The 21,305-nt window shown below is 39.5% G+C and overlaps 2 protein-coding genes across 8 annotated transcripts in view; both read right to left on the minus strand.

Moving 5' to 3' along the window:
- PTCD3 (pentatricopeptide repeat domain 3) overlaps positions 1-21,305 on the minus strand; it is an 822,782-nt gene that overhangs the window by 761,974 nt on the left and 39,503 nt on the right. The window lies entirely within an intron of this gene.
- The window catches only part of CTBP1 (C-terminal binding protein 1), a 234,579-nt gene that overhangs the window by 11,985 nt on the left and 201,289 nt on the right, over positions 1-21,305 (minus strand). For all 7 annotated transcript variants that reach the window (XM_050338088.1, XM_050338087.1, XM_050338093.1 and 4 more), the window contains 4 exons: positions 14,822-14,966; positions 10,686-10,892; positions 4,741-4,955; positions 772-902 (listed from right to left, as the gene is read on the minus strand). In XM_050338088.1, the coding sequence (XP_050194045.1) occupies positions 772-902; positions 4,741-4,955; positions 10,686-10,892; positions 14,822-14,966 (698 nt within the window). The remainder of the gene's footprint in view (positions 1-771; positions 903-4,740; positions 4,956-10,685; positions 10,893-14,821; positions 14,967-21,305) is intronic.

Here is a 21,305-nt window from a genome sequence, read left to right on the forward strand (position 1 = left end):
CACATACAAGGACTCAGCTACAGCAGCCTCTTCTCAAGGACATATGAATAGGCTCATTTCTGATTAGGAGTGCAGATATCGCAGTGGCAATGCCACTTAGGGGAGTGGTACGTTTCTGCCTTAAAACATTGGACTTCTGAGCCATTCAAAAACTCAGGCTTGTGCTACCAGCCCCAATCCTGACAGCAGAGTTACTACTCCCCTCATAAAGGGTAAAGCAAAACACAACCTGCACTCTTGACAACCTTCCTTAACGTTTTCTTGCAACCTATTACATTTATGGTTTTCCTGCAGAGGCAATCTGGAAAAAAAAAAAAGTCTTTTCCTTCAGAAAGGTGTCATAAAGCAGTTATTTCTCACACCACATCTCAACTCTTTGCCTTTGAAAGACTCTGTTCAGGCATCAATATTAGTTGCCTCCAGAGCTGCATCAATGACAAAGGTGCACTGCCCTCAAAGCCACGGCCAAAGCCATGCCCAGGATTTCAACCAAAGCCCCTGCTATTTCTACTAAATAAACCCACTGATTTTTTTTTTTTAAGTAATCAAATCTTGGATGTGGCTTTTTTCCCCACTTCTGACCACATACACAAGCTCCATCTACATTTGCATTAGTTCAGTGCTGCACAGATTCATGTTGCTTTGCTAAGGAGTCTTTAGCTACCAAATGAACGGAAAACTCAGTTTACTCATTGCTGTTGATTGTATCATGCACTAAGACTTAAAAATAAGAAAGTGAACGAAATAAAAAGAAAAGAAAAGGAAAAGCACCTGAATGGTTCTGACTCATGTACATCTAAGGCTGCCCCTCGTATCCTTCCTTCCTTCAGGGCCTGTGCAAGTGCTTTTTCGTCTACTAACCCACCTCGAGCTGTGTTGACCAGGAAAGCCCCTTGTCTCATCTAGGGAAAGTTAAAAACAAGAATGATGAAATAAAAATAAATGAAATAAAATCGTTGTGGCATTATTTTTTACCCAAAAGAAGCATCCATTACAACAAAGGCTATTCAGCTGGTTTAAAGTGTAACACAGTTGTCTTCCCTTTCCATTGGAAAGTACCACAAAATGTGATGCTTCTAACATGAAATGCTATTTCACAGCACTTAATAAGCTTTTGTTTCTTGTAAGTAGTGTCTTTTAATAGAAGCGTTGTTTCAGATATTGTGCAGTAACATGATCAAAAGATACAACTGTGCATATGAAAGTGACAGATCATTTTATGCCTTTTTATTTCACTGTGAAATTGCATGAGACAGAAACTACAGCACATTCTTAAACAAATTCATATTTTGTGGCTTTCAACTTTCACACAAATAAAAGCCTACATGATTTTTTCAGAAAAATCAATGCTTTTGGATTTCCAAACACTTTTCCCTTCAGTTGCCAAAACACAGTAGATGTATGTATTATTTATTTTTGTTACTTCAGCTTCCTCCTCCCCTGTGAGACTTTTCAAATAAAGGCCTAAAGAATTCTTCTATTATTCAATTAAAAGGCATGAAAATGAATTTGGTTGAGAACGCTGTGTGCCCAGGAGAGAAGCTGTGCTGTGCATTGTGCAGATTAGCATTGTAGATGACACTGTTTGGGGAGAACTACAAGAATTTACACCACAATATATCCACAACTTGAAAACAAAGTGGCAGCTTAAATAAGAGAGATGGTACAGAAAAAAACATAAACTACTACATCCTGCTTCCAGCCACCCTAATACTTCATCTTCTACCAGATGTCTCAAACACTTCAGTGCATGAGGGTAAAGGATATGAAGAGCAGGAACCACAGTGAAGGTGAATTATAAAAATCTCATTTTTACTGACTCCGTCTCTCACCATACGAATAAGAAAACCCCAACATTTTGACACCAACACAACTGCTTGAAACCTACACATCAAACTAAACCTTATGTAAATGGATCCTCAGGCTGAAAGACTGATTCAAAATGCCAAATTCGTGAACAACAAGGAGGTTTGGATGAAAGTCAGCTATGAGGATTTTTTTGGTTGTTTTTACGAGATCGTAGGGAGGTGTAACACACATATGCTCGCAGTATTTTATAAGGAAAAAAACCACCATATTTTACTGGCCAACTCTCTAGGTTTAGCGTGGCCCTGCCTCTGTCCATTTGCAGATTCCTGGGACAACAGAGAACCATCCATTGGTGTGTACAGCAAAACCAAACTGCACTTACAGGAGCAGAACTAAAGAATGCTTCTCTCACATTTAGGTAATTAACTTGGGAATTAGAATAGTAAAGAAACGGGCCCAAAATCTTAGGTTGGTTTATTAACAATGTGACATTCCTTATGGGAACTACCACTGCATCTCCAATACTTAGCATCAGCTGTGAGAATTATTATTAAAATTAGCACAGGTGGGCTCACCAAAGAGACAATCACACCTGCAGTGCCATATCGATTTGTGGGAGCTCATTTACCCTTCCTATCTCTGTGCAAAGGGGTAACTTGAGTTTAAAGTATAGCTTGGTGAATTTATATGCCCTCTGAAGGACTTGAACATTTTCACTGAAGTGAGCCTAGATAAAATCTTCAATCTGTCCAACAACCTTCCTTCAGGTTCACTTCACTTCAGGGCTATTAACAAAACTCTAAAACTAGTACTAAAGAAGTTCAAATCAAACAGAATATGGCTGCATAAATGCATTCTGGTGGGAATGAATTAAGTGACTCATGATAAACTGCCAGGGTGGATGCAGCTGGAGATGATCCTTAACAATGGGTGGAAGCTTGAAAGAGCTTCACAGCTACAACTGCTGACAGCTGTTAAAGTCACCTACACTAAACCTGCACAGCTGCTTTAAAATGTATTGTGTTTACAGTGCAGAGTAAAACTAAAGATGACCTCAGCTCTCTTAAGAGCACCTGACTATCACAGGTTCAATAAAACACTTCTGTGAGCTACTCTGGGTCTACAAGGACAAGCAGGATGGCTAGGCAGAATGCTGACTAATTCAAGGGAAAAGCTACTCAAAGACTGTCACCATATATTCAAGCACATTTTAAGGTTATGTAATTTCATATTCTAAACAAAATTCAGGGTGAGACTTTAGTGAAATGGGATGCACCACACTTCTCTGTATGTTGTTTAAAAATTGGTTATTACATGAGCATGCAATATTGGACAGAAGTGGCATGCAATGCTCTCTAGAAATTTTAGGCCAATTCTAACATCTCTCTCCTTAAATCATTATCAGGAGACAGAAACTAAGTAGTCAGAGGTGTTACAATTTTATGGTTTTCACAGCAGCTTTTACTCTACAAACTGCTTCATCCAAACTCTTATACAAAGCAAAAACTATCTTCTAACATTTTAATCCTTGCTTTGATCATGAAAGGAAACAAATAGCAAAGACAGATGCTTGCAATATACTTTCCAGTGAAGATTTTATTATAGGCATTTCATTTCAGATGGTATTACTCAGTTTTAACATGTTTCTCTTTGTTTGTTTCTCTGAATAATGCACTAAGCCCTTCTCCAAAGCTTGACACATTTATCCACCTCCACTCAAAAACTTCCTGTGGCAAACTGGCCCTAGTTTCACATCTGCTGTATAATGAGTGACCACTGCTCAGTGGTCCCACTGAATTCAGTGTGATTCTGTTTGGTTCCAGATGTCTGCTTGTGAAGACATCTAACCATGTAATAACCACTGAATGTACACAGGCACACAACAAAAGTAAATGTTCCGGGTAGGGTGATGGAGCTCTGTTCTCTTAGAGGTTTCATTTTAAGCTTCTTAATTTTTTCGAGTTTTAAATCCCAAATCCTGATTTTATGTTGGGATGGATTTGCAAAATCCTTAAACTCTCAAATCAAGAAGTGTGTTATACTGTCAGTTTTCTGCCACGATCCCACATGACTGTGGAACACGCTCAGTAAGTATTTCAGTTCTGAAGTTCAGGAGTAGTGGGTGCAAACTATTTCTCAGAAGACAAGCAAAGATTTTACTGCAAAAGAGTGCTACTGTCATTTTTACCAACACATACAAACACTCTCTATACGAAGAACAGCAAAGTCGACTGTTCTATCTTAGGGGTTTTTTCCTGTACACTTCTCCATTCTTACATCTCAGCGTCGTATTTCTCGCTGTCACCTACACTGAGGTCAGAACATTTAATGAAAAAACTTACTTTCGAATTCCTCAATAACAGAGCACTTACTACACCCAGATTTTGAAGTTATTTTAATATTACCTAAAACTTTGGGGAGAGGATAGTACTAATTCCAAGAAACATTATTTTTCCCAATAACACAATGCTGTAAATGAGCTCCATCCATGAAGTGCTCTGCGAGCATCGGGACTGAGCACAGGGGGGAGCCATTTAGTCATAATCCTTAAATTGCATCGAAAGAACTCAAACTGAGGAACAAGAGTGAAAGGCAGAATTGCTACCTGAAAATACACACGTAAAGGAAGTAGCTACTACAAGACATAGGAAAAGTACTTTTAAACCAACGCCACTTTATTAAATCTGAATGACTTTAAGAAGAGCAAATTATTTCCGCAAATGCAATGTTACCAAGCCAAAAAGACAGTAAAAGCAACAACACATAAGCCACCAGCTATTTCCTAATCAACTATAAACCTGTACGATCTCAAAAGCAGCAAAAGGGAAAGAAATTTTTCTTTCAAATGAGAATCTGCCTATTTACATAAATAAATGCTACACAGAGCTGGCAAACAGCACCGGTGTGGAGGGTGCCCACAGAGATTATTACCTGCTTTATGGTGAAGTCATTAATAAGATGATGATTGTGTTCATTCAAGTTGCAGTGCAGGGTAACACAGTCACTGTGGAACAGCAGGTCCTGCAAAGTGCTCACCCGCTGCAGTCCCAGAGCACGCTCCATGCCATCCGAGAGGTATGGGTCATAGAAAATCACACTGAAGCCAAAGGCTTTGGCACGTAGTGCTACTGCTTGCCCAACACGCCCTAGAACAAGACAAACACGCAATGAGAACAGATGTGGAGCAGCTGGTGTGAGGTAGTCCCCTCCTTCCTAATGGGAACGCTTGTATCAAACTATAACGCTTTGTACAGCAACTGGAAGAGCAGAAAACGGAGGCAGCTCCCACCCCACTCAAAATCATCACTAAGATCAGAAATGATACATCTGGACTGCTTCACACTGCCTTGTTTGAAACAAAGCAGGAGGTTTGCACCTTTTGTAACCAGATATCTGAAATGCCAGAAGATGTCACGTAATCTGCAATAATCTGTGTAATACAAGGCTTGCCTGCTGGGCCTGTTTATGGCAAAACACTGCCTGTGAATACATTCTGCCAAGGACTTAGTCTTACCCATGTCAAACCAGCTGGCTTTAATAAAAAGCTATAAAATTAATCCACAAAAATGGATGCAATGAAAGATAATTTGTTTAATCTGAAGCACAACCATTCTCAATGCACGGAATCGCCTTTCTGAACTAGTATTTTTTTTTTTTTTTCATTTTGAGCAACACCCTTCCAGCATTAAAATGCCTGACAAGAATCCTGTCACTGAAAGCTTTAAAATAAATTTTATTCAGCTACCTAAATGATAAACACAATACATCATATGGCACTAGTTAAGAAGAGTGCAGTCTCACTCGGTATTCGCATTGGCCTTTGCCTTTCTGTTCCACTTTCCTTACTGTCACATTTCAAGAGCTGTGCCCAAAATTGCTGTATGGGTGTGACTCCGTGCCACATGTATCAGGAGGTTCATTATTTCCCTTTGACACACTACCAGTAAAACACAGAGAAAAAACCTGAGTGAGTTACACCTAAATGAGTTACAGGTATTTTGAAGAGCAAGAACTAACACACTTTTCAAGTTAGAAGCCTACACACTAAATGCTCACTTTAGAGTATTACAAATGTTGGATAAAGATGTTTCAAAAGCATCACTTGACAAAGTATAATAATAATGTTTCATTTGAAATAAAAAAACCAAAAAAAACCAACAAGTTTTCTTTTGTAACATCTGAGTTTGTTCAAAAAAGCATCAAATTAACCCAGGGAAATCCCATCTCTTCCCAATTGTGCTTGAAGGGATTTCCCTCTGCTTTTCAGTTTCCCTTTGAATAAACTTGAGAAGCCACAGGAAGAAAGGTTTTTTGTTGATCATTTAACCTGAACACAGCAATTCTGCAGTGCTTAGTGACAGATGTGCTTGGAATATTAAACAGTATGTCAACCTGACAGGGGCTGTCTGCTTTTCTTTGGGGACAGCAAGTTAAAATACTCCTCAAAATCTTTCATTTCAATACTTGCATGCATGTTATTTGTTTGCTTTCCAGGCTGTTTTTGTAAACTTGAAATAGAAAATTTTCAGCACAAACACTGTATTATTTTCAAATTTTGGCATATTCACAGCTCAAGGAATCAGTCACACAACTGTAAACATTTTTTCTTTTTTTTTTTTTTAACAAAGCAAATAGCTGTTACTCCAGCTCCATTCATTTTCACATGCAACATTCTGTCATCTGCTCTTTCTTACACTCTTTACAGCACTAATACCTGAGGGGATTCATGACAGTGAAATCTCTCACAACAGACTCTCCAGTTGAAGCCACACTCCCATTCACTGCAACCAGGCCAATAAACCAAAACCTTCTTCAATGGGCACAGAAGTTTCCTTCTGAAACACTTGGGAATCACGCCTGTACTTCTAACCAGAATTGTCCTATTACAATCAATTTATGAGATAAAACTCTTCTGCAATTGGCAATTCATATTTAGTCTCAGTCATTACACACACAGAGATGGACACATACCATTTGCCAATTCCTTTCTAAACTAAAATCCAAAAACCACAAAACCTATAATGCTTTCTAACCTTTCCAAAAAAACTTGTAAAGTAGAAGACTCTCCTGGGCATGAGGGGTGGCTCAAAACCTACCTCAGCACCTCACAGGCAATGCAGCTCACAAATCATCCCACCTTTTGAACAACCCTATGTTAAAAGCATATAGAATTGCTATGAATGTGCATGGCTGCTTCCAGGGAAGGTAAAATCTTAACTTCAAGACATTGAGTGAACTTCTTGTTCTGTGGTGTGAGAAGAATGCAGAAAATGCACATTGTACACAATTGCAAGAAAAGCAGAAAGCAACAAAAGCCTATTTTAGAATTCAGAGATTTATACAGAGTTCTAGCAAGGTCCCTGCATCGTTTCAAAAGAGAGCCTCAAAAACATCCGAGTCTTCTATTACAGTCTCACCCATTCACTCCCCCAGAAGTCTCACAACTTCCCCCACGTGTCCCAATTTGTAAGTGTCTCTGACCTTGACTCTGCCAACGACCAGAGTGTGACAGCACAGCAGCTGCAGTTGTCAGTGACCCTGCTCAGCCCCTGGGCAACGAACGCTCCTCCTATGCTGGTACTACAAAGTTTTACAGAACAACCTTGATACCATGGAAACGTTGATGACCTGCCTGAAGATTTCTCTGGAAAGGAAAAGTGCTTTCACTTAGCAGCTCTTCCCTGCTTATGCAAGAGCCATGGAGAATATGGCTAATTTTTCCTGCTTCTTGGAGAACTCTGCAATGCAGACGGTAATAAGCCTTATTGTCTTATAATGCAGGTTAGTAATTAGGCCAACATCTAGGTAGGACTGTGGGACTGTTGAGAAAATACAGCAGGTGAGGAAAGACAAACTGAGTGATGACATTCACTATGATGTGGAGACAAACTTATTTGGAAGAATTTCACCTTCCTCAAGTGAGGAAACGCACTAGCTATTAGTCATCAACATTTGTCACTGGGAAGAAAGGGAAAGGGAGTGTGACTTCACTGCTATAAAATTATCATTAGAGCAGAACCAGGTCCACCTATCTATTCATTCAACTACGTACATGCTGCTGATCATAAATATTCTTTCTTCAAAAAAAAATCCTGTATGTCTAAATATAAGGTGGAAAGGTAGCTTTTTTTTTAATGCAGGGCTTACTAACAACACTTTTGATGCATCACTTGAAATACAGGACACTGTATAGTAATGAAGATTAAAAGTGACAGAGATAGCTGTTTAATGATGTGATATTATTATATATGTAATGCCCAAAGAATCCCACACTTCACAAATACAGAAAGAAAGAGAGGCTGTGCCCTAAGGAGCTCAGGGTCTAACCAAAGCCCACAACAGTGACGGATGGGATCCAACAGACACGTGAAGGAGGCATTATGGTGTTGAGTCTCTGCTCATCTTCAAGCTCAATACAAGAAGAGGATGAGAGATGGGGTTAACTTTAAAGGAAGAGCACAGAGTAATAGGATTAAGGGGGATAGACCAAGTATCAAAACAGGAATATGCATGAGAGAAGGCAAAGAAAAGAGAGTGGGTGATGGAAAGAAGGCAAGTGAGTCATGAAACTTGGCTAGACCAAGTGGATAAGTGAGAAGCTCAAACTCCGGAGGGAATGACACAGTCATTCCCTAGCACAGAGATAGGCAAGAGCTAGGGTGTTTCTCTTGAGAAAAGCCCAGGAACAGATGCAAAGAAGGCCTGGAGTTAGCTATTGCAGCAGCAAAGTGATAAATTTAAACAACCCACTGCTGAAGAGACCGCAAGTTTTAGACAAGAATAGAGAAACACAGCTGTGGTTGAGAGGAGATGATCTCAGACACACATTAACAAGAAAGGACAGAAACTGTGACACTATACAGAACTACAGAAAAGGACTTGGTAACAGATGATGAGAACTGTTTATTTTGTGTGTAATACATTCACTTCACAGCATCCGAGTGGATCATCACTTCTGACACTGACATGTTAATAAAATAATAAATTGAGGCGAAACTCCAGACACAGGAAGAGGCCACTAGTAAAGCAACACAACCTAAGGACAACAGTCTTTTGGAGTCCCCTGGTTGTAAATACATATTTTAGTCTGAAACTAGGGACAAGTAGCCTCTTGCAGGGATCTGTACTAGAAAAGGGAGTACCTCACAGCTAAAGGTCTGAACTGCTCACAGAGAAACTCTACTACAGCCACCACTAGTACAGTCTGCATTTTACACAGTCTTCATTAACATAGGAGTTTGTTAGACCAGGTCAGAATCAAAGTGCTGTGCCTAGTCACATCCATGCACAAAAAGGAAGAGTGGAAATTTCCAAAAGTGACTTTACAGGCTAATTTTCCTTGAAATTGTGAATATTCTATTGTAGGAAAATATATAGGAAGAACAAAAGACTAGAGACAGTGACTGGTTAATAACTGCAACAGATGTGTGCCTTTAAAATCAGATTTTGCTGGGTTTTTTTAATACACCATGCACATGAGAGGTTTGCTTTTTAAAACTAAAACCAAAACCTAGCATTCTATAAAGCTTTATGCACATATTGGCAAGGTGGTATCCATTTATTTCTCTGCACTTTTCAGTCATTCACAGCAAAACCAACACACAACATTCACTTAGGGAAGTCAGTGATGAAAGACTTTTTCTAATCTCAAGTCTGAATTTCTTTAGTGAAAAAAAAAAATCCAATGACAACAGGACAGATATTTTCAGCATATATGCATGTGAGATACACAGCATGTGAGCCAAAAGCTTAAGTTTCAAAAACTAGGTGTGCACTTCCATTTTGGAAACACTGCAGGCAACTGTCTATTACTTATGTACAGATGCTGTGACTGTGAGTGCAATAATCATTGCGTGTTTAAACGAGATGCATAATTACATGAGTATAGATTTGAGAAAGCAGCTTCGTGACTAACTTCTTGAAAGTCATATTTTACAGGCAATTTTTTGATTGTGAAGATGTTTTTGGTGTATTGCATACTCACTTAAATCAGTACTATGTAATGCCAGGATGTTTTCAGCTTCCGAAAGTAAGAGTTCGTGGCCTGAGTTATTTGACAGCAGTGTGTAACTGGAACAGTCATTTAAGTATGATGCTTTGTTGTCAAAATCATATTATTAATTCCTGTGGATGAACAGCACAGCAACTGCATCCACAGTCTATCAGATCTGTGTAAGACTAGCACATGACTGAATAATTTTTACATAGAAACTGACTTGCTTGTTTTTCTTCTCTACTTCTGTAACAGACAGTAATTAATTCATCCCAAGCAAGCCTGTCCATCTGTTGGATGCTGAAACACATTTAGGGCCACTCAGAGAGGTAAGTAGGTGATTTTATTAGGCCTGGAAACATTTCAAACTTTCTTGCATATATTTTTCCTCTCATTAGAGCTGAAATACAATTTCAGATGCAGCTCAACCAAATGCACGAAGTAACTTCTCTGCAGGCTGTTACTGCAGAGAAGATTTTTCAGTTATGTAAAAAACAGTAAAAGGAAAGAAGGCCAAACAGAACCAGATATGACAATGGATAAGGAATAAAACACATACATGTGACACTGAGTTGAAGCAGCAGGGTCTCTGTCCTGGAAAAGGGAAGTGATGATGTCTCCTTCTCTTACAACCAGTGTGCCTGACACCAGGCAATATGGCAACAGAAATATGTACAGAAACTCAAAGAACTGAGAGAATATCAGCAACAAAATCAGTTTTCTGAGGAAAATGACTATGTCTAAAGGGAAAACCTCTGAAATATATAAACACCAGGAACGAAGAGGGATTATACACAATGTGTGACAGAGAGTGGATGAAAGGGTCCCATTTTTAAAATCTTTGTAAATGAAGAGTATTAAACCACCTGTCAAGACAACATACCTAATCCAATAATGCCCAGGGTCTCCCCTCTGATCCTGGCAGCTCCAGAGGCCACTTCCCGAATCTGTTCAACGCTCTGTACTCTTGTGCCTTCCCGCAGAGCCTGGTGCAGCCAGGTGGTTCTCCTGTACAGGTTCAGGATGTGGCACATGGTAGAATCTGCCGTTTCTTCTACGGAGGCGGCTGGCACGTTACACACTGCAATCCCTGCAAACAGGGGGGAGAGCACACCAGTTGCCAAACATTGCTTACTTTTTTCCCATTTCACAGCAGTTCAGGAGTATGATGTTTAAAACTACAGATATTTCAATATGTCTTGCACAAATACTAAGTTTCTGACCATAATGGTAGACAGAATACCTGACGTAATAGTTGATAAACATGTGCTAACTTATTTTTCTGATTTTTTAACTACTACTGTGTTTTTATTTATTTCAAACTAAGGCAAATAGTAAACAGACCACTGAAGCCACAGAAGGAGAGCACTGAAGACATCAAGATAGTTTAAAACCTGAGTCTTGGTAAGCGTTTTACATTTCCACTGAGCCTGGTGTTTTGAATAGCAAAGAGAAACCTCTGCCTTGCTTTCAGCAGTGTGGTTAATGATCATTGTTTAATTGTGACTTGTCTTTTTCCTGCTGAGCAGATAGGTTCCCAAAAGCTATCTATGCAAGTTACAAAAAGGATAAAATAATTTATAATGGCAATTCTTAAAAAGCCCTCTTAAGATGACTACGAGTAATTCCAAATCATGTATGGGTAATCATGACACAGGGAGGGACAATCTGTTATGTTTTGCACATGGGCTTGTAGAATTAAAACAAACAGAATCCCAGTCCTTTCCTGGTTCCTCAGATTAAAGAGAGGACCCACCTAATTGTCAATAGGGAAATGCAAAATCTGCTTCTGCATGCATGCAATCTGCTTCTGTATGGCATTTTGGTAATGAAAAATTAAGTCCACATTGCTAACAGCTGAAAAGTTACTAGTTGAAACAGGTTTAAAATCAAGCAGCTAAGAATGTTACAGATTTCCACAGAAAACTGGAAGGTAGATTGATTCAAGATTCACAATAAGCCTTTTTTACTTCAAAAAAAACCCCAACAAACAGATGGGGCAACAAGTGATTGCAATTGCATCCAAGTTACCCCATTCTCCTTTCTACCTTCTAGTACTCAATACACACAGCAGTTAAGCAAAATGTTTCCTTGAAAAAATTTGTGTCCTTTTTGACTTGTCTCTCTTCAGTCTGTTCTCTCTCTAATCATCAGTTCCCACAAAATGTTTGTCTCTCAGTTCTGCTGATTGAGACAACAAACAGCACACAGTATAATTTCACGGTGGAGGAAAAAAAAAAAGTGTTTTGTTTCCTGAAAACACCCTGTTTTCACTGTTTGGGTTTTTACATAACTAAATATTCAGTAAGTCCTCAACTAATGGCAGCGTATCTTATGAAGTAAGGAAGAAGAAACATTCTCTTCAATAAGAGCAATAACAATGACATAATAAACTCATACCATATTTATCTACATTTTACATTCAAACGCCTTTACTCTGCTGCCCATAACTTATTTTACAGCTTTCCCTACATCGATAAAAACCAGCACAAGGAACCTGCAGAACTATTTTTCTTTCCTCTTCTGTGGAGATAATAATGTCTGCTGAGTCACTGCCCTTAAACTCACAAAAAGATATAGCAGCATCACTTGCTGGAATATTAATCCTGGCACCCTGCGATCATCAATGGTGGCAGGAAACTCACAATTTTTAAAAATGAGGAAAAAAGCTGGGGGAAAGGTATAAGACTGAAAAATAACACCCCTCTAAGTACATCATAATAAACAGCTGCATTTGCTTATACATAAAGCCTTTTTCTTGGAAGCAAAAAATGCAGGTTTTAGATGGCAAAGTACATTTAATAAGCGTGTCTCCTAATAGCTGGCATCAACACATAATGCTTTAAAAAGAGCTTAAGGAGTTATATTATGTATTTGGGAAGAGAAATAACATACCTTTCTCTCTAATAGGTTTCCTTAGGAAACTGAGGGAACAAAAGTCAGGTAATTTCTCTCCTGAACTGTAGCAACTTCTTTTTCCCTATTTTTCTCCAACTTTAAAACCAGGCTTTTTTTGAAAGGCAGAGACATAGTGAACCACAAAAAGCAGCAAGAGAGAGGCAAGGAGATGAAGAGACATTTCACACAGTACCCTCTTCCCATATCCATCTATCTGTGCTCCCTTCCCTTTCCTCTTTCCTCACTGTTTTCAGTCCTTTTGTACACAGGTTCGATATTGAGAAATGCAGGAGTCATCAGGAATTACCTTCACTCCCACTTCACTTGAATCCAGCTACACCCACAACTTCTACAGATTTTCTAGTCAACAATTAATAAAGTGGAGAAAAAGCAGATTTTATCACAAGAAACACGTTTTCGTGATTTTAAGAAGATAAAACTGCTAATATAAAAATAATACCTAATAGGAAAAGCTGCTAACAACCCCATGTGCCAGCTCAATGAAAAATAACTCAAGAAGTAAGTACAGGACTATGTTAGATCTGTGGTCTAACTTTAAGTTACATTTAAAAAGTGAATCAAAGCTTTTTATAAATAGTAGTTCACTCTCCCATTACCTCCTTGAGATGTGTATTATGTGCACTGGTTCAACAAATGGAAGGCAATTTGTCCCAGTAGTGGTTAGTATTTCATTGCAGCAATTTCACCCAAACTATTAAAATCAGAGATTTTACTCTGTAATCCTTCCAGCATTTACTGGCTTTCGGTAGAGTGGACAATCCTATTTTGTAAATACAGGGATGCCCAAACAGGTTGGATCCTAAATCAGTCTAATCACAACAGAGGACCTGAATGATAGGGAACGTGTCCATTTAGCATTTCATATGAATGAGAATTTCCCTAATCTGCTGTACTCTGCCTTGAAGAACTGTGTGGTTGCATTTGTTATAAGATTGGGTTACAATCCAGCAAAGAGACTTGCAGAAAAGAAACAGACAACAAACCTGCAAAGATCTTCGTCTTATCAGGAATCTTCTCCACAAATCAGACTCCTGACGTTCTCCACTTTCTCCACTCCTGACTGGCTGGAGCCTTTGATCTGTACTTAGGTTTTGGCTTTTGATCTGGGATTTTACCCCAGGTCAATCTCTACACAGATACGTATTTTCTGTGTCCCACAGCACGTGCCTGACTGGGGTACCAGTTACAACAGGCAGAACGCAGCCTTGCACACTCTCAGACCTGACCTGCTCTTTCTACACCCAACAAGGAGTGATTGGGTTGTGTCTGCTGTGCAAACTACACTGCCATCGAAACAGGTGAGTGTTTCACTGTCATTAGCTGATAAACAGACCACACTACATACAGCTCCTCACTACACCAGTGGGGTTATTCCTTAAGCACTGACACAAATGTTTCTAAGATTTTCCCAGAGTGTAATGGGAAACATACTTGGTCACCTCAATCTTGATAAAAACCTGAAGAAAATCTTTACACCAAGTGGTATGTTTGTTTACCTGTAGACTACAGGTAAGAGACAGTTTAACCTAAAGTAAGAAAAGTACAAATCAGACTGTTGCTTTTGTTACAGTGAAACATTAAGCACCATCTCTCCATAGTTGCAGTAGCTGAATTTATTCTGAAGCAGCAACAACTGATTCTCCTATAAAATCGGTATTTCTATTTTATGGAGTGGTTTAGTACTAAATCTCATGCATCATAAATAAGTCCCAGAGAGTTGATAACGATCTCATTTTTTTATTCAAACAGAAGTAGTATGCCATGGTGATGGAATTATATTTTGTAATTGGATTACAGCAGTAGTAGTTAAAATATACAACTGGGGTAAAAAAGAAAGAGATGAAAAATTATGGCCTTACTCCTTGGGTCTATATAGAGGAGGCAGATTGTCAACCTGTCACAAAGCTGTTAATATTATCACTTAATTAACTAATGCTAGTATTGCCATAATGAGTTTTAAACAGTCTGATGAGAAAATTACACAGCTTACATATGATGCTGGCATAAAACACACAGAAAACATTAATGCAAAGATTTAGATGCTATCGGGTTTCTGGAGGTTAAGTGTACGATGCAAAATAAAGTGTGTAACAGTCATACCTAAATCTCCAGCAGATTTGATGTCAATATTATCAAAACCACTGCCAATTCGGACAATTATTCGAAGTGCTTTAAATTTCTCCAGGTCTTCTCGAGTTAAAGTGATAGTGTGATACATCAGTGCACCCACTGCTTCATTTAGTACCTATAAATAAAACGGAAGAAAAAACACTTATTTTATTTTTTTTCTTTCATAGCTTAATCACATATACATAGTTTCAGGTATAAAAACTGTAAAAGCATTAAATCCAATTTTGTTTTGTTTGTTACAGGTTATTTCTCCAAATATCTTTCGGACTCCTGGTAAGTCTTTTTCATCTGATGCCTCTATTCTAGCACCATGGGACCAGCTTTGGAAGAACTAAGTGACCTGTAGTTTGTTCTTATTAAGAGGGAAAACTCTTCTCATTCTGCCGGTGATGCTCTGCAATACCAAGCTCTAAATACAAGTGCCACTGGACTGTATCTGCACACTCAGATGAAGCCCAACACAGGAGTGAACACTCCCTGCAAACAGTGAGTATTTTATGCCCAGGCAGCTGACATTCAGCTCTGAATGGAGTTACAGAGCAGTATCTCTTCACCACACACACACACACAGAGGTTACAGGCATTCACTGAGCTATTAAACCACTTGACACCTGAATAGAAAACATTCAGTGATCATTACAAACACCCTCCTCCACGGAGACTGAAATCTGTCAATTTGTACATAAGAACAAAAGTGTTTGCCCCTCGGTTTACTGATACTGCAACTAAGCTCTCACTGAGGGAAAAGTGGATGTCATATGAATTGATATTAACTGAGATACCAAAGCTGACGTTATCCAGAAAAAAACCCAACAAACCCTCTGAGAAATAAGAAATTGCAATAAAGCAAAAATGTTGCATATGAAAAAAAAACAAACTTCAGAGACCACTAAAAAAAAGCAAAAATAAAGTATATTCAGACTCTGTCACATTAAGTTGGGTTAGAGTGCATCCAATCTACTCAAGAGCACCTAAGGGGAAGGGGTGAGGAGAAGGGGATGGGTTTCAAATTCTGCTACCAAACAGTGACACTGCACCCCACACAGCTGATACAAGCTTATTTTTCAGAAAGCAGAGAATATTTTCCTCTTTATATGCAAACTGGAGGATTTAACTTCTTCAAAACACTTCTCTGTGCTTCTACCTTCAATGCATGAGCTAATATCCTAATCGTTCTACAAGACACAAACCAGGCACAAATCATTTCAGTAGCTAAGCCAGCTGTAATAACTTCAAGAGATTCCTATGACACACTTCACATGAAAGTTCTGCAGAGGCTTTAAATTTCTTATTCAATAGACTTTTAGGTCTGGTACACGTACAGATTCTGTCATCTGAATTATTTCTGCTCATATGAGCATTGCCTAGTGTACTGCAAGATCAGCAACAATAATCAACATCAACACACATACTTTTTAAAACACTATTGCAGCAAAACACAGTCTTGCACTCATAGGATTACAAATGTTGGAACTCCAGATCTGCAGCAGCAATGTCTGAAATTAAAATCTACAAATAAAAAAATTCTAAAGAAATATCAAACTCCATAAAAATGAAAGAAAAGCCCTTCTTACTGAATAGTTCATAAAATTATTTATGTTATTTCAACATGTGTTTCTGGACTGGGAACCAGTTCTAAGTCAGATAAAGGCCAGAATCCTTTGAGCAGAATTTGCATTTACTAGTTAGAGTAAGAACTGCAAAAAAAATTACAAATTACACATCCTTAAAGAATGCAGCTACAACATAATTCAAAGACCAGCTGTAGGCTCTGATCTTATGAAATGATTACACACACAGAGAACTCCTTGATTTTAATGGTACAGCTAAGTCCTTTGCAGATTACATCTATCAGTCCCCAATTAGAAAGACTGCACTCATCAGGACGTGCTACCTTCAGCTGTTACACAGGGTTAATAAAAATCTAAAACAGTTTATTGGTTTTGCTTCTCTAGTGACACTACAGTTGGCATGGACCAAACCAAAAGTCATGTCTGAGGCAGCCTGCACAAGAAAAAGTCCCCCTTAGAACCTGAGTTCCCAGCTAAAATGCCCTTAGGTTATTTTTGGTCCAACCAGAGACTAAAAAAAAGTTGTTCAAAATCCTTCCAGTTTCAGTGATAGGGAAATTTATTCAAGCTCAGTTGCAGCACCTGTTACTTCAAGCCTCAAGGTCCTCGAGTTCCTCATGATATCCTGGTTGTCTCCAAATAGCCATGTCCTCTATTCTGTGTTGTGTCATATGTATTTTTCCCTGCCTCTCCACGGCTGCTCTGGATGGCTGTGCTGCAACATCCTCTGTGTACTTGCAAGATGAACAAAAACTGAAGAAGCTTAGAATCTACAAGGACACTCCTAAGGTTCTTGTGACAGCTACACCCTCCTCTCCCAGAGTGGAAAAGGCCAGCGGTGTGTGTGTTTTGTGGGTACGGAGCTGCCACTGCTTTAGGATCTGCATTAATCACGGGCTAAAAGACAGCTGAAACAGCTCAGACATTTAAAATCAGAGTGTTTCATTGGGGAGGCAGCTTTTCACTTCATAATCATGCATATTTTATTAACTCAGCCAGTCAAGACCGTCATTTGGACTCCAAGAGCACCGGTCTGGACCTATTACACCACATTTTTGGGACCATCTAGGTTATGGCTTGGCACTGGGAGGAGACAGAAAAGTACTGGAAACCTTGGGAATGTGTTCAATAAAAGGAAAAATATTTCCTAGTTATGGCTTAATGCTGACACTTTCCATTTCCACAGGCAGTTATTTACCCATCATATGGGATATGGAACAAACAGATGCAAATGACAAATCCTTTAGAATTTCTTTTTGGTGACTGAGCCTCTCCTAGGATTATGGACTAGTTAGCAAGGAAATCCACTGCAGCAAATATAATACTCTGCAAGTGTGTATTGCATCACATTAATTTGATAATTTAATTATGTTACTGCTTTTTGCAAGTGGCAAAAAATGCTGAAAAGGCAGAAAATATTATCAGAAAATCTGAAGTTAGAAACAATCAGACTGGTGAATGTTAATAATGCCACTTAAGAAATTAAAACAATAGTGAAAAGTTTCTGGATTGAAAGATTTTGGAACTATTTGCGTAAATTATATTCTCAGTCATTACATACACTAAATGCACACAAGGAATTTTGACAAGCTTAGCAATATATAAAAACAAAACTTGACCTAAATCTGAATATAACACACAAAACTTAAATCCAGCATAAATGTCAACAGTTCCAGAAAATTAAATAATCTTTAGAAAAAATAACTGCATAGGGGCAATTTACTGATAATTTAACAGAAGTACTCCCAGTGGTGGAGGGATGAGAGAAACAGGGAGTATATGTGGGTTTTTTTCATTCATTTTCCGTAACAAGCTTGATGGAAATAACTTCTACCAAGTTTTAGTACAATTTTATTACAAAGACATCAACTTGTGTCACTTTGAGACAACAATCCAGGCAAAAATTCCAGATGAGCCCAAGTCTGTGGCAGTCAGACAACACTCTCACGATCGCTCACGAGGAAACCCAACGGGCAAAACCTGGCAGAGAACAAGCAGAGTCAGCTGTGCTCCTCCAACAGCCACTCCTGCTTTTATCACACTGCAACTGTGCTCTTCGGGGAGACATGATCAGAGACAAAAGATGAAACACAGGGCATGAGTTACTTTCTGTAACCAAACGATTATGTAGCTGATCTGTCCCATTTCTGTGCCTTCTGACTGCCTTCCAGGTAAAGCTACAGCTTGTTGCAAGCCCCTTCCACACCCTCTTCCATGAGGTGACAGCCTTTCCAATCTCAATGGCTTGGACAGGTATTTCTGCTGTTTTTCAACCCCAAAATGACTACTCTGCTTTCACAATATGCCAGGTCCCCAAGGCTCTTAGGGAACAGATGACACTGCAGTAGGAGACATTTCTATTTCCAAGAATTTAACAAATCCTGAGTACTGACTACACCAAAGGTTGGAATCCTTTTTAAGTATCTTCCCATCTATTTTTTTCCACCTTCTTTCAGCACCAGGCTGTTCTAGCCATCATGCCAAACATCACACAGTCACCACAACACACATTATCTGGGGAAGAACTCTTAGCATCTTGTTTTACTTTCACAAAAAAAGTAACATACTGTAACATGCTAAGAATGCAACAGCAAGGCCTCCTCTTCTTTGAGTATCTAAAAACATTTCTGGATTTGACTACAAGAGACTGATCTCAGAAGCTTGTGGATCAAATCTAGAGCACAGAAACTAACAGTACATAAAATGCCAAAGTATTTAAACACAGAGACAGAAAATATCTATAAATTACATATTGACTATGATAAAGTATCATAATTGTAAAAACCAGCTTCTAGAAAAATCATCACAATAAAGTGCTATATTTCATCTGGTTCTAGAAACTACAGGGTATTGCATTTCTTGGAGTTTGATGTGTCATCTCCAAAAAAAAAAAAGTTTCCAGTATCACCAACAGACTTGAGATATTTTGCACATTTGGGTGGAAAAAATGTACTTTACCAAAACTGAGTAGGCACTGCCTTATTTAACTTGCAAAAAGCAGCTGCACATTGAATTTGTAACCAGTAGTCTGTCACACAGGGAAGGCTGCACAGACTTCTAGCTTTTCTCAAAGCCTCACTTAAAACATTGCCAAGGGTCCATGTGAACCTAACACCATTAAAAGCAAAAAGCAAAGCCAGTATGCTCAAGTGGTATTTAGTAGCTCTGCAGAACTCTGCTGGACTGTGCTGCTTTACACAAGTTCCTGCTTCTCTTTAGGAGACTCTCAGCTCCCTGTTAGGTTCCTGTGATCCATGGTGCTGTCAGCAACCCCCCCCATTTCATGTTTAGGAAGGGTAGGTCCTGTCTGACCAACCTGATCTCCTTTTATGATCAGGTGACACGCCTCGTGGATGAGGGGAAGGCTGTGGATGTGTCTACCTGGACTTCAGCAAAGCCTTTGACACTGTCTCCCATAATATACTCCTGGAAAAGCTGCAGCCCATGGCTTGGACAGGGGCACTCTGTGCTGGGTTAGGAAGTGGCCGGAGTAGGCCCAGAGAGTGCTGGTGAATGGGGCTGCATCCAGCTGGGATCCAGTCACCAGTGGTGTCCCCCAGGGATCAATGCTGGGCCCAGTCCTGTTTAACATCTTTATCGATGATTTAGATGAGGGGATTGAGTCCATCATTAGCAAATTTGCAGACAACACCAAGCTGGCAGGAGCTGGAAGGCAGGAGGGCTCTGCAGAGGGATCTGGATAGACTGGAGAGTTGGGCTGACTCCAATGGGATGAAGTTCAACAAGGCCAAGTGCCGGGTCCTGCACTTTGGCCACAACAACCCCCTACAGCGCTACAGGCTGGGGACAGAGTGGCTGGAGAGCAGCCAGGCAGAAAGGGACCTGGGAGTGCTGGATTGACAGGAAGCTGAACATGAGCCAGCAGTGTGCCCAGGGGGCCAAGAAGGCCAATGGCATCCTGGGCTGGATCAAGAACAGTGTGGTCAGTAGGACCAGGGATGTGATTCTTCCCCTGTACTCAGCACTGGTGAGGCCACACCTGGAGTGCTGTGTTCAACTCTGGGCCCCTCAGTTCAGGAAGGACATTGAGGTGCTGGAGCAGGTCTAGAGAAGAGTAACCAGGCTGGTGAAGGGACTGGAGCACAAGTCCTATGAGGAGAGGCTGAGGGAGCTGGGGTTGTTTAGTCTGGAGAAGAGGAGGCTCAGGGGTGACCTCATCACTCTCTACAACTCCCTGAAAGGAGGTTGTAGCCAGGTGGGAGTTGGTCTCTTCTCCCAGGCAACTATCAGTAAGACAAGAGGGAATGGTCTTAAGCTCTGCCAGGGGAGGTTTAGGTTGGATATTAGGAAGAAATTCTTTACAGAGAGGGTAATCAGGCATTGGAATGGGCTGCCCAGGGAGGTGGTGGGTTCTTCGTCCCTGGAGGTATTTAAGAAGAGACTGGATGTGGCACTTACTACCATGGTCTAGTAACTGCAGTGGTAGTGGATCAAGAGTTGGACTTGATGATCTCAGAGGTCCTTTCCAGCCTGGCTGATTCTGTGATTCTATGTGCACTTTATTCACCCAGGATACTGTCTAGTGAGGACCCTAAATACTAATACTTAAGTTTATATTGTACATAAATACAAGGATAAAGATTTTACACAAACATAAACAAAACTTACTTGCAGGCTCCTGAAAACACACTCCCTAAAAATCTATATATCCATACACTGCATAAACTACATATATATATACATGACATGTATATATGATAGTGTATTTCTAGCCTTCTAAAAATAAACTATTAAGAATATATATATACACACAAATACACATACAACTACAAAATAACCTGCAGAGCCTACAGCAAGCTTCCTTTTAAATACTATACTGAAGTCAGTCTTTCAAAGCCAGGATTTACTGACTATTACATGCA

Source organism: Myiozetetes cayanensis, unplaced genomic scaffold (genome assembly GCF_022539395.1).
Source record: "Myiozetetes cayanensis isolate MyiCay16 unplaced genomic scaffold, myiCay2020 scf7, whole genome shotgun sequence".
Lineage (NCBI taxonomy): Eukaryota > Metazoa > Chordata > Aves > Passeriformes > Tyrannidae > Myiozetetes > Myiozetetes cayanensis.